At 39.4% G+C, this 14,656-nt stretch overlaps 1 protein-coding gene and 1 long non-coding RNA gene across 2 annotated transcripts in view; one reads left to right on the forward strand and one right to left on the reverse strand.

Annotated features, from left to right (window-relative positions):
* LOC148186201 (uncharacterized) overlaps nucleotides 1-14,656 on the reverse strand; it is a 58,735-nt gene that overhangs the window by 26,745 nt on the left and 17,334 nt on the right. The window contains exon 3 of the long non-coding RNA XR_015775223.1: nucleotides 10,377-10,481. This is a non-coding gene — a long non-coding RNA (uncharacterized LOC148186201). The remainder of the gene's footprint in view (nucleotides 1-10,376; nucleotides 10,482-14,656) is intronic.
* Nucleotides 1-14,656, forward strand: part of gnaz (guanine nucleotide binding protein (G protein), alpha z polypeptide) — a 40,505-nt gene that overhangs the window by 21,434 nt on the left and 4,415 nt on the right. Inside the window, exon 2 of the mRNA XM_042509149.2 lies at nucleotides 869-2,217. Coding sequence (XP_042365083.1) covers nucleotides 1,495-2,217 — 723 coding nt within the window. The 5' untranslated portion in view covers nucleotides 869-1,494. The remainder of the gene's footprint in view (nucleotides 1-868; nucleotides 2,218-14,656) is intronic.

The following is a 14,656-nucleotide window of genomic DNA, read 5'->3' on the forward strand; positions in this document are numbered from 1 at the left end:
GGTTTTGACATTCACAGAAATTCATCCACTGATTTACAGATGTCTTTTTCTCAATGTAAGTCAGTGGAGAAACAGTCTTTCTGGTACCCATGGCATCACGTGATGGTGCAACTCCACTTTTGACCACTATGTAAAATATGCCTCAAAGTGCAGCGCACTTCCTGGGGGTTTAGTTAAAATGACCAAGCTGCATATGTCACCCACCAGTGGGAGCAGTGCATTCCAGAAGTAGTAGGTTTTCAACCTCTTGAACAAAAGCAAATGCAGCAGTCCTTTATCTCTGTTTTCTGTAATACGTATTAGCATCTTTCTATTGGACAGCCTAGCTTTCTGAAAAGATCATCTTTCCAGCAGTAAAATACTTCCAAAAGTGTAAAGCTAGAGCCAGGAGGTAATAAGCATACAAACTGGAAGCAGGGGCAAACAGCAAGTCTGCCTTTCTCGTTAAAAAAATTGCTTACCAGCATCGCTGAAGTTCTCTAATTGACACATTCTATATTGTTTGTTTAATCTGCACAGGTGCAAAAACAGTCATTTGTGGTTTATTCTTCCATCAAGCACATCTATGCAGAGTGCCTCTGGCATTACTGTGGGTTGCTAGAAGCAGTCGGTGCATGCAGGTTAGGTCTCCATACACCCACAGCAGTACCAAACCAGGCAACCTGTTTAAGCAGGGACTAAACAAACATAATATGTGTTAACTAGTGAGCTTCAGACAAGATAGTCAAGATATTTTTAAACTTTGGAGGGAGCCAGGCTTGCTGTGGTCTATCAACCCTTTCATGTCCACATTTAACTCTAACAGTGATGAAACTGATCTTTAGTGTCTTAAACATTCATGTCTCTTCTCTGTCTTGTGTGTTGGCAGACTCGGAGGCCTTCAGTTGCTGGAGAGACACTACACCACAGAGGAAGCAGAAAAGATTTTATCAGTAAGATCAAGAAAAGCAGGCCAGTATCGAACTGAGGTGGACGGTAGCCGAAGCCAAACAAGGGCAACGTACCACAAGAGCCATGTGGGAGGAGAGTGAGGGAGTTTTGCTATTCTCACGCATCAAGCCCAAACACTTTGTCTACTGATATACGCTTAACGTTCTCCAGCACTCTTCCAGAGCTTTTCCTCAGGGGGAGCCCCTGCTATGAACCCCAGCTCTGTTGGCTTCAGCAGGCAGTCCAACCTCAGTGCCAGGCGCTGTGTGGGCATCCCGCAAGTCTGGGTTCTGCCCACACAGGACTCACAGACTGCCCCTGAACAAAAAGAATGAAATACTCCTGAGTCACTCCTCTGTGTGGTGGCTTCTCCTGTTTAGTATTAAATTGGTCTGGTTGTGAAGTTTTGTCTGCCTCTCCATCGACAAGTTCCTGCCTTGAGTGAAAACCCTCTCCAACTCCAACTCTCCACCGGCCCTTTTTAGGTCACCACTTCCGTTATAATTTGCTTTCCCATCAAGCAGCAGCACGAGTTCCTTTGTGCTCACCACGTGGTGGAGGACCATGGGATGCCGTCAGAGCTCGGAGGAGAAGGAAGCGGCGCGGCGCTCGCGGCGGATCGACCGCCACTTGCGCTCAGAGAGTCAGCGGCAGCGTCGTGAGATCAAGCTACTTCTGCTGGGCACCAGCAACTCGGGCAAGAGTACCATTGTCAAGCAAATGAAGATCATCCACAGTGGGGGCTTCAACCTGGAGGCCTGCAAGGAGTACAAGCCCCTTATTCTGTACAATGCTATCGACTCACTAACCCGCATAATCCGCGCTCTCACCACCCTCAAGATCGACTTTCACAATCCTGATCGCGCCTATGATGCTGTGCAGCTCTTTGCCCTCACAGGGCCGGCTGAGAGCAAAGGGGAGATCACCCCAGAGCTGCTGGGGGTCATGAAGCGTCTGTGGGCTGACTCAGGGGTCCAGGAGTGCTTTCAGCGATCTAATGAGTACCACTTAGAGGACAACACTGCCTACTATCTGAATGACCTGGACCGCATCTCTGCACTCGAGTACATCCCAACTGTAGAGGACATCCTACGGTCCCGCGACATGACCACCGGCATTGTGGAGAACAAGTTCACCTTCAAGGAGCTCACCTTCAAGATGGTAGATGTGGGTGGACAGCGCTCAGAGAGAAAGAAGTGGATCCACTGTTTCGAGGGCGTGACTGCAATCATTTTCTGTGTCGAGCTAAGTGGCTATGACCTCAAACTCTACGAGGACAACCAAACGGTAAGAAAAATCTGTTTTAGAGCGCCCACACTGTCACCAACAGTAAATGACTGCACATGCACACATGCATGCACTAACACAGGCATTCAAAAAGCAGCAGCCACAGTGTAAAATAGCACTTTTGAAGAGGGAAAAAGAAGATATAAACCTTATCAACACAAATCATACAAATGTTCTCTCTTATTAACTTTTGACACCATTTGTGAGAGGAGGTGCAACATTTTTTTTTTCTTTCACAAAGATAATTTCGGTAGCGTGAATACATCTCTAAAGGAGACAGATAATACTTATCTGGCTCATTGCTATGATCTAAGATACCAATAATCTTGTTATCTAGATTCTAGTCTAAGTAATTACTTTAAGGCATTAACTTTTAGGTGCACAGTATTAAGAAATATTAGTTTTACATATTTTGTACCACATCAGTTATTTTTATTAAATAAAGGCAACATGCTGTGAGGTGTCAATCCTTCAAAGGAAGGTGTATAAAATGTTTAATAATTCTAAGAAGCAAAGAGGGCTCAAAGCAGTCCTGCAGTATCATTTCCTTTCTGTGAATCCCCGTCTTCAATACAACAGACATGTGGTACAGTTTTATAGGTAGTCATAATTTACAAACTTCTTTGATGATTACTTTCAGTTAACAAAATAGTGTTTTTAACAAAGTTAAGAGTTTAAAAATTGACTTTCAGCGGCAAAAAAATAAAAAATAAAAATAAAAATGGAACTGTTTCCCCACACAGGTGTAGAATTTAAGGGGGTATGGAAAGAAGTGATACATACTGTTGGGTTTTTTTTTCAGGTAATTGTCTTACAACTTTTAACAATTTTTTTTTGCAGTTTGCAGGACATGTCCTGCCTAGTTACTGAATGCCTTTTAATAATGCTTTTGAAAGGAGTCAATTTGCTCTGGGTTCAAATCTTTGTGAAAGGCAGAGTGCAGTACAAAAAAACAAATGCTGATCGAGGTTTCAAAGGCTTAAGTACATGACAGTAGCAGAGGACTTATATTCTGACAAAGATTAATACATCTGCACCATAAATTGGTGCAGAAAATGCAAAAAAATTGGAGTCTAAAAATTGCGGGAAATGTGTGTGTGAAGCTAAGGGGACTATTTAGTGGACCCTTGAGTTCAGGTCCACAGCTACAGGATGCAACAATGTATGACTTTAATTCTGTGGGGAAAAAAATGCCTACCTAATTTCAGGGATCAGAGGTTGTATGAATGATATTTTTGTTCCTGATTTGGAGGTTTGCCACAGACACCACAAAAATGTTCCTACCCTTTTTTGGAAGACATTCATTACAGCGTAGACTAACTGTTGATTGGATTTACTGTATTGAAGTGAAAAACAGGTACTCCTTCACAATATTAAAGGCAAAAGATGTAACTGCAGTAGGCAGTTTTCCTAATATCCCCCAAAGGGCATCCAGGACCACTCTAAGCACCCTTTTCACCATTTTACTTCTCCCCCCTTGACAAATTATTACCTTCCATAATTCGTCTGCAGTTCATTCACTTTTGCTTTATAAACAATTTGGAAAGCCCTATCCAAATTTTATAGTCCATAACCAAAGTTCTTTGGCTTGGGGTATGGATGGATTGATTTTGTAGAAACATATTCACTTTGCTCTTGATGTGGGAGCAAAGCTCTTCTGAATGAAGAGGGCGGTCGGTGTTTATCTCCTCTTCATGGTTAAGGAATTCAAACGATTTGCTATCTATAGCATATCTTCTTTGTTATCTGAGTGTTTTGGAATAGCTGGGCAGTTTTTGCTTGTTTAACTGCCTTTTTGATAATGGAATCTCAACAACAGATATTACTTCACTTTTTTTAGACTAGACCAACTATGAGGGGTCAGCTATTTTCTATTTCTTCACAGGCATGACCGCATTTTTTCCCTTAAGAGGTTCCAACTATCCATGCTCACCTTGATGTCATTATACACAAGAAGTAATTCTAGAACAGAGGAAACTTTGTCATTCCTGTAACTGAACTGGCCTGATCATTCGTGGGTTACTGGGATAAAACAGGGAGTACATTGTGCCAGGTTGGAACATGAAATCAATTAGTTTTATAGGTTAAAAATAAAGTCTGAGGAGTAAAATGCAGTATGGTGTTAATTGAGTTCACAGAATAAAGTGTGAGGCTGTACCTGTGAGAATTAGCAGATTGTGAAAGCACTGCTTAGCAATGGGAGTTCACAGGTGCTACAAAAAAACAACTTTTATTATTCTAAGATGGGAGAGGAAGAAGATAGCAATGGATCAAAAGTACCAGAATGAAAGGCATCCTAAAGTTAGAGCAGCCATCCTGCTGCCGACTGTGAGTAGGATTTCTGAAAAATACTGACACTTTTGATGGTTGGAGTGTGGTTGAATTAATGACTTCCATTTTAGTTTTATGTGTTCTAACAATAACAGCGTTTCCTCTTTTGGTGAACCTGTGACATAGCAGTGATAATATAAATGCTGGCCGTGATTTCTGGTGTCCAGACTCTGACACGTTGCCTAATCTGATTCTAATGAAACCCTTTCTCAAACAACCTCTTTTTGTCTTACAATTTACTGCACCAGCGTGACAACTGACCAGACGTCAGCCGTATGAGTACATTGTGTAGACTTTAGATTTAGATGCTTTATATATGCCGTTGTTGTCTGTGTAGGAAAAATGAAGCGTTTGTAGGGCACATGTAAAGCCAGAATGATAAATAGTAGGCTATGCCTTATATAATTTGCAATGTCATTACTCAGTGGTTTTATAACAGATGTGACAGTGTCTTCATGCCCCCAGGTATGTACAATATATAATGTATGCATAGAACATGCAGAATTGTGCAGACGTGTGTCTCTGGATGCAGAGCTTATTATGACCAATAGAGACAATCTACTTAAATATATTTTAGACTATATGTAGCACTATGCATGTGGCATTTGTTAAGTATTTAGTATATCTAAACATGTCAGTGACAAAGTACTCATACAGTAGAAACTAATTTATGTCATGGCTGAGATGTTACAGTCACTTGCAGTATAATGTAGGCTGAACATTTATATGCAAGGCGTCTGCAGATTTGTGAAAGAGAGGCTGTACTTACCAGCATACAAACAACATAATGGTGGCCTTAGAGGACATTAGGCCACACCCTCATACATTTACAGGACCATCAGGCAGACTGGATAATGCAGCAGTAATTGTGAAAGTCACATTCACCGTATACCGAATCTAAATGTTCCTGGACTGAGTGCAGGTATGTCGCTCTGGTTCCTTAGACAAAAACAGAAGGCTCCTCTGTGAATTCCTGCATCTTGGAGCCGCCTACTTCCATAACCACTGTCAGCTGACACAACACTGCTGTTACCTAACACACTGTGTAGCCTCTATGTGCTCAATACATCTGCACTGTGAGAAAGAGCATTTGTATCTGTGCACTCTATGTGTCTCTGTATGCAGTTTTTATATGATATTTCAGCTGATGGTGTATAACATCAGTGAAACACAATTTGGTGTGTTCTAAGTTGGGTTAAACATCAGTTAACCCTTTGAAACCTGGAACGACATCACTTTTCTTTGGGCTGCTTTATAGTAGTAGTATTTAAACTTTTTAAACTATTTAAATTGAATTATTCAAACTGAGAAAATTGGTGCAATTTCCTTCAAAAATATGGGATAAAAGGCAATGAGCGACTTGGTAAGAAATGTATAAGACAATGATATGATAAGATATGTATATAATGTCATTATGCTGACCCTGATTTGGGTGTAAATAGAGAATAATGCTAACAAGCTACTGTAATACAGAAAACAAAAGAGAAAAAGCAGCTGATTAGCAAATAAAGTTCTTTAGAATAAACAAACCAATATATCATACCTACAAATAAAGTACCTCAAATAGATCTAGAAGCCCACAGTATTTTAGGCAGAAAACGTGCTTCTACCACACCAAATAGCAAAAAATATGCCAGCTACAATGTTCTAAGCACAGACAAGCCAATGTATTTCAATATATATATTATATATTTCAACCTGAAAACAGATACTGACAATAACTAGAGCAAATTACAAATAGCAGAATACTTTGAAGATTGATCTCAGGGGAAATGTGTATATATTTCTGAGAAAATGGCTTTTATCTGTTTGATGAGCTTGTACAAAATATGGGACAAGTGCACACTCAACTGATTTTTTGATAAAGAACAAACACATGACCACATCCTTGTCTTCTGCAAAGAACTTGAGCAGACTAACCTGAACAAAAAGTCATATTTAGTAGGTTGCACAACACGCTATCTTATAGCTGGGACAACCTAAGAAAGCAATATAAAGGCATTACCTATGACATGAGTATTGGTTAAAACCTCACACGAAGAAATGGCTCAGAAAAGTTGAATACATTTGCAGTGAAAATGTTGCACAGCATCTACATTGATTGCTAAATAATGGCTATTTTACGATGATGTTTTAAGTTTGTTCCTGCATTGTTAAGGGCCAGCTGTAATTAGTTCATACTGCCTTAGCAGTGGATGTTATTTCCCCCAGCATCAGTGATATTCAGTCTTTGACTCCATGAAAACGCTGACATGTGATTAAGAGACCTTCCTGTCCTCTTGCAAGCACAACATGAACCCGCCAGCAAAGATATCTGCCCTTCTTTACCTCAGCACTAACACAACTGAGTCAATAAGTACAATGTATTCTTTTTAGTATATATGCATGAAAAACAGTTGATTAAATCATGTGAAATAAACCATGGATAAAAAAAAACCCATTAGGCACCACAAAGTTGCTGATTCAACTTTCTGGACCAGAGTTGACTCAAAGGTCTTAGTTCAAGTGCAACTCTGTCCCAACAGTAGCAGAATGATTTGTGAAGAGCATGTTTGAAGTCTGGGGCTAACCCATGAATAATATCTTCTATTTAATGGAAAACAACACAACAGGGATCTCTTGGCGAGGTGGTCTTAGCAGCAGCAAATAAGGTGAAGGACACACCATGATTCGAAATGCTAGCTTATGTTAGAGACATAAACATGAACATGAAGCCGCAGACGTGTTAGCAGACGGCTAAACTATTAGCAGCATTTTTTCTCCATCTCTTAACTGCTTCTCCGATTGACATGCGTTTTGTCAGATTGTTTTAGACTATCTCTTAGGCAAGTCTGTCTTCCTTTTTTGGGGTTGCTTTGGACAGTTGATGCCAATGCTGGAGTAGCAGCTATTTCTGCATGCTTCTTGCACTGAATCAGGCTTTAACTATCTGAAGGGAAGTGTGGGTGCTTATGTAGAAAATCCAATAGGAACGCCCTTCCTCTGAAATGACCTGTGATTGGCTGAAGTCACCTGTCGCGTGATACATTTTCTAAATCCTGAAACCACAGCCAAGGAGAGGTGCAGAAGTCTAGTTTTCTCTCCAACTACTTGAATTACAATATGTTCAAAGTTTATTAAGTGAATGTTGCTCTATGAAGCCAAAATTAAACTGCTTACCTGAGCTTTAAGAAAATTGAAAGGCACCCCCAAAGGTGGGGAAATTTAGTTGGTTTTATAACCGTCATTAGGAAATTCAACATCAAAATCAACAAGAAATCATTCTTTTATGAGCATGTGTATGTACGAAGGCTCTGGAAATCAGTCATATGCACAAATCCTTTGCTGTGAAGGTTCATCATTAGAAGAACAGGTTTCATTTTTTTAATGACACCTTGTTGTGTCCAGTGAGCCCTCAAAAATCCATACAACGTCTTATGAGCAGAAAACAAACTTCACCCGAGCAGATCGACACCGGTTCAGTTTCAATGCACCAGCTTACACGAGACAGAAAAGACACCATAATAATTACAATACAGCATTTACCCATCAACCCATTCCCTGATGCATTTTCCCTGTCCCATCCCCGTCTTCATAATGAATCAGTTGCCATGGTTACTGTTGCTTAGCAACAGGCCAGTCAAATGCTCCTAATCCTGCGCTGTTGACAGTGAGCTGTGACTAGGGAGGGGAGGACGAGAAGGGGAGAGGAGGGAAGGGGGGGGTGTACAACAAACAGCAGCACTGGAGAGAATAGATAGGAGATGTGTATGTGCATGCATGTATTGTGTGCCTGCGCGAGTGTTTGTAGGTGCATTATTATGAATGTGTAGTGCCCGTTTATATGCAACTGCTGACGCTGATTAACTGCAGTGACTTCTGTGTGCATGTGAGATGAAAATGAAAAACCTACATGTGAGGTTAGCGGTTGTTTAAGCTTGTGTTAGCCAAGCATCAAGGCAGACACTGTCAGCTCTATTTCTATTTCCTCAATTATTATTTTATTAATCTCTCAAACAGGCATTAATTACCTGTCACATGAAGGAAGACTGGAAGTTAATTACTGATGTTTTGATGTCTTTACATCACGTTTTTCATGTACATTTTTCCTTTCATGTCACAGCAAAGACAACGTATGAACTGATCTGAATGTAAAAAGACAGTTTCCAAGACTTTAAATCACATCACATGTCGTCAGAATCACAAAGAAAGGTGTCAGACTGGTGTCTCAAAATGTATTCAGGAATATTCTCCCTCACTCAGCTGCAGCATCTTAACTGTCTAATGCATGATAGTAAGGCATTACTATCATGTAACTGAAATGCTTCATATGACATAATGGTGTTTTGAAACTGAGCCTTCCAGGAAACACAATAAGACTGTTCAAGGACACACCAAGTGAAAGAAAGACATGTCCTGCTTTTTTGCCAGTATCTTGCTTACCAGGTTTCCGTGTATCCCTTTTATTACTAAACTGTAATAGCAAGGGCTTAATTATTGTATGTTGGCATGCTACATATGGTATACATGTAGCATGCAACTAAGCATGCTACATGTTAAGTTTGCTGTTTTATGTTATGAAACAAAAATGCAACTTTCTGTCAGTTTTTATAATGTATCTGTTCAGAATATGGTGGTTTATGTTAGTTATTGTCACTTTTTTGTTAATTCGTAGTTTACACCATAAGTGAGTTGGCTGTTATAAGAGTAAATGCTTCACAGCCAACAGTTGTCCTTTTTTACAAGCATGGATCCTTCTCTATGGAAAAAATGCCACAAGTTTGACGTCAGTTAAGTTAAATGGAGAATTTTGGTAAACTTCCTCATATTAAACCCTGTGAAACAGCCGTTTCCAAGTGGACCTGAGGATAGGCATTAAGAATAACTTAAATATCTATAACAAAATGGTCAATCGTCTCGTTGATGGTCCTGTATGCTTATGCAGGTCATGTAGAGGCATCGGTGTTAAACTGAAACTGTTTCATAAACAGTTAAAAACTCCTTGTAGCTGCTTCAAGTTAGCTCCCTCCCTCTCACTTTATGTCTCACAATAACATGGTGCCTCTTCATTACTTTCATGTTGTTAAAAATAAGGGATGTCATTTTTTAGGTTTGGATCATAAAGTAACTGCTAAAGTAACTGCTTTTATATTATCAACAGCATACTCAAACTCTTACGCATTACAAAAAACAGTAAATGTGGACTTCAGAACAGATCATAAAAAGATAAATATATGGCAATATGTTATTCAATGTTGCTTAGCTGATAATCAAAAATGCTATTTGGATAAAAATCTAATGCAAGAATAATAGTATGTACAAATGTAATGTATTTGTTTGTTCGTGAAATTGGAACCCAGCAGTGTGGCTGCCCACAGTAAGCAAGACATTAGTAATTAAACGGAGAGGGAAACAGAAAGGGAACAGCCTGAATAATGCAAATTTCAGGTAAAGCAGACAAAAACATGGTGACAGAGAAAATCATCTAGGTAGATAAGAGCAGAGCATCCCTTCCTGTAAGACTGTGACATTTAAAATGAACCATAATGAATTACGTGGCTGTGGTTGCACACTTAAGTGATTTGTATTTATGGGAAACAAAGCAATGACACTGGGTTGAACTTCCTCATTAATACTTAAGCGTAATTAAGGCCTCTGGACTACTCTGACAGAGGGAGGTGAGGGGGAAGCTGTGTGTGTGGGTATGTATATGTATGTATGTGTGTGTGTGTGTGTGTGTGTGTGTTTGTGTATCTGTGGGTGTTTGAAGCAAAGGAAGGGGGTCTGCATGCTTTAGTGCTCCTGGAAGTTGCACCCCCCTCATCCCGCTCCCCCATTAAGAAACTTACTGTACGACCGCTGTGGTGGCCCGGTGACGAGACTAGAGACTCCCTGGGCTCAGCTGGCTGTCTCCTGCTATACTCTCTTGGCAGCTGGGCTCTTGTTTTCACACCCTGGAAAGAGAAGGAGCGAGGTCAAAACCCTGACATGACTGTGCAGTGTACAATGTTTAGGGGCCAGACTCAGTCCCCTGGGGACACATATTTATACAGAACGGAGTGCTTATGTTTTAGTCTGCGGGTAACTATATGATATGAAATGGGAGTGGAGAGAAAGATGTATGAACGAAGAGAGAGCAGTTCCAACAGTTCAGTGCAGATCAGAGGTCTGCTGATAAATTGTTGTGCAATTTGTACAGAACACAAAACCTCTAGTTGGGGCCGGGTGATATGGCTAAAAATGTTGTCACAATAAAAAAAATCATTGTGGTCAAATCATTATTTCTTTTCATTTTAAAGGCAAATTCTGCTCCTGAGTGAAAGTTAGGGGGAAAAAAACAGTTAATTGTAGTTTAAACTATTATTTGTTCTCAGAACATGACAGCATTTTCCAAACAGCAGAACAAATCTCGTAGATTAAAAACAATTAGAATCAAAATGATGTGATCAGAGAAAACACTAAAAATAGACATAGTAATCTTGATTCTGGTCAGCAGCATGCCAAAGTCTTTGGAGAGACAGTTTGTATGCGTTTCAGTGACATTGGAAAAAGAAAAAATAAACAAAACAAAAATTTCAGCTGTGCTCAGTATTTTCTGTACAATTTTTACATCCACAGTTTAATTTTTGCCTTTCCTCAATCAAAACAATCACAAAAGACGAACTTTGACGATGTCCTATATAGTATGTATAGACTGTTACGCTGCTTCACACAGTGTCACTAAACCGGCCCTGCCCATAGTTATGAATAACTTCAAGGTTTAATAATATATAAATGGGTGCTTTATTTAAAAAAAAACCAAAAAAAAACAAACCCTTAACAGTTGTCATGAATGTTGAAATCATCATTTTTTGTACTAGGCTGCAAACATGTCTGTTTCTGCTGTAAAGTTGGGCATTATAGCATGGGCATCTATAGGCATTGAATTGCTTCAAGGGCCATTTGACGAACTGAGCTGTTTTTGGTACTTCGGTGTTGGGTTCATTTTTCGGCCTCAGAGGTTGCCGCTTGCTTCTGTGCAAGACCAGAATGGTCAAAGCATCTAAGAGCAGTGTGTAAGCCATTCAGAAGCTGAATGCACACAATATCATCTGAGGAATTTTATAGTCTTAATTTGGATCAATAGACCAATAATATTTAATAGCCCATGAATTTAATAATCTATTACTAGAATTACTCTACAACATATAATAATCTAAATTTGGTAATACAGGATGATATTTTATTATATGCATATTTTATGTTCTTCAAATGTAAAGTCAGACTTTGCAGTGACTTTGCAGTGACAAAAAAAATAAATATAGCCACGCAAAACAGCAAACGAGAGTGAATCTGGGGTTGGCTTTTACTTTGCAAGTGTGTTTACTAACAGCAACAAACAATCCTGAATAGAGCACCTTATTTTTCTTTCTGTTGGACGAACAATTTGTTGACTGTGAAAATTAGATGCTTTTTTCTTATCTTGGTAAGAGCGCACTTGGCTACTTTTAAATTCTCTCCTACCTAAAAAAAAGTAACATGAATAAGACAAAAACAACCAGTAAGTATTAACAAAATGAAAATAAATTGTGGATATGAACAAAAATAAGACGATTTTGTTTCGAGTAACGCTTCCTAAACGAGGCCCGATGTTAATAGTATCTTAGGTCCCAATATTTGTGATTCAATAGACATAAATTTACTTCAGTGTGTTTTTGGAAACCATTGTTCCTTCCACAGTTACCCTCAGGGATGTATTTATTGCTATAGCTGTTGAAAAAAATGTGGCTGCATATAAGGGTTACATACAATTTTGGTTTCTGATAACTGCAGCCTTTTCATTGTTATCCAAAAATAGTGCCCTTACAACACTGAATAATCAGGATTTATTCAGAATCTGTAGTATGATTGTCTAATTCTTAGCTATTCCCCTCAGTATCTTTTTTCATGCTGTGCAGATCTTGTGATTTGCTCAGAGCACCATGTTGTTTCTGTAACCTTTTAAACAGCAGTCTTACATCTGACAACCTCCCAGTCACAAGCTGCTGGCCAGTCGCCATATGCCAGCAGCTGCCATGAACAGATCAACTCTCCTTTTCATTCTTTGCTCTTATACATTCAACGTCACATGAGCACAAACTGTACCGAAGCACATGGATGCATACATAACACTTACACACACAGACTTTCTTCTACACAAACAGCATGTTTTACCGTTCAGAAAACTAAATGTAAATAATTTAAATAATCCCTTTTTGTTATGGTCTTGTCCTGTCCTGAATGTAGTGAAATCAAATGCGGAAAAAATAATAAACAAGTCACATAATATAAAAATATATACAATTTCAAGTAACAAGACTTTTATTTAGATAAACTGTTTTGTTGCTATCTATTGCTGAACGAGATAGCACATGATGATTGAGCCCGTGGCTGTCTGGTAAAAGCCATTGCATTCCAAGTATTCTGAACTTAGCATCTGTGCTGACATTCCCGTGAAAAATTGCAAGAAGCACACAATCGTTAATAATTATAATCTCGCACACACCAGAGAGGCTGTTCGCATGCCTTGTTTGTGGGTATAACTACAAAAATCAATGCACCAAAATCAGTATATAACCCACATAACCACGAGCCAGTATTCATATATACGTAATTGATTCAAGAAGGCTGCGAGCACATGACCAATGCGCTGATGGGAGTAAAGAAGGAAATAGTATAAAGACTGAAATTCTACATAAAAAAGGCAGGCTGTGGTGGTGACAGGGTCAAACAACACAGGACTTTCCCCAAGGAGACTGGTGTTTGTGTCCCTCATTAAACTAAGTAACAATAATTGTCACCAATTCTTTTTCTAAACCTAACCTGTGTAACTTAATGTTAAGTACATAACATGACAACATCCAATAATGATTCTTTTTGTAAACCTAAACTATATAACTTTACATCTAGAACAGTTCATGACAATGCCATTTGTGGGGTGCTAATTTGTCACAAACAGTGTGTATTTTCTTAAGATACAAAGGTGGTATGAGATTACAATGCACCAAATCATATATACAGTACATGCACACACATACACCATGGATGACAAGGTGCCATGGTAAACTGGAAACAGTGTTGGGACGGGACCAAGGTCATTGTGGCTCATTGACCTTAAAGGCAGAAAAAAAATTTGACTCCACAGGTGAAAAGTTACCCACATCCTCTGTATCTATGGGGCCATAGAGCAAGTGCACAAGAGAAATCCACCAGCTTACTTACCAGCATACTTCAGGGTTAGCCCTCCACTCACGTGAGAGGGGACAACATGCAGCAAAGGGCCAAAAGCTGGAGGCGAACTCATGGCCGCTGCAACAAGGTCATTGCCTCTGTACATGGGGCAACCGTGCTATCCACTGAACCACCTGGCAACCCTAACTGATCAAATTCTGATAGTAAAACAAGTCATTTTGTTTGGGTTGTGACGCACAAAAAAAATTATCCACTGATTTCTGGATTTCTCTTTTCCAATACAAGTCTATGGGAAAAAGTCTTTTTTGGGCCCAATGGAACTGCACGAAGGACCCAGACATTGTAAGACAACTGTTCGGCCACTATGTCAAAGCCTGCTGCTGTTCCTGAGGGCTTGACACGCACACTTGACACACATACACACACACATACACACACACGTCTTTGCTGTGGTAAGCCTTTCATTTGCAGGGCTCATAAAACAAGCTGATATAAATAAATTCACCTGGTCAACCAACAAACACATTGCATTTACTGCTCATTGACACAGGTGTTGCCAAAGACTACAAAACAATTACCTCAAGTCAACTGAAGTATAGCACATTGTTAAAGGTCTGGTTTAATACCAGCCACATGGTTCATATTTTTGTCTCTGCTGCACAATCTTACTGCTAATCATCTTTCCTTAATGTATCTTATGACTAACTCTTTTATCTGTAGGACATGGCAGACACACTGATTTCCATTACAGAATTGTGAAACAAATCATAATTATTATTTTTAGAGGAAAAAATATCACAACTAATGTGGTCTTTATGGCTATGAATGATAATGCATCAACATTTGGAAGACTTTTATCAAGATTTATTTATGCAGCTGAAGGCAGAATAAGAAAACAAGATCATAGAGCCAGAGCAGT

The sequence above is a fragment of the Plectropomus leopardus genome, chromosome 20 (genome assembly GCF_026936395.1).
Source record: "Plectropomus leopardus strain MGB_pleo_1.0 chromosome 20, ASM2693639v1, whole genome shotgun sequence".
Taxonomy (NCBI): Eukaryota; Metazoa; Chordata; class Actinopteri; order Perciformes; family Serranidae; genus Plectropomus; species Plectropomus leopardus.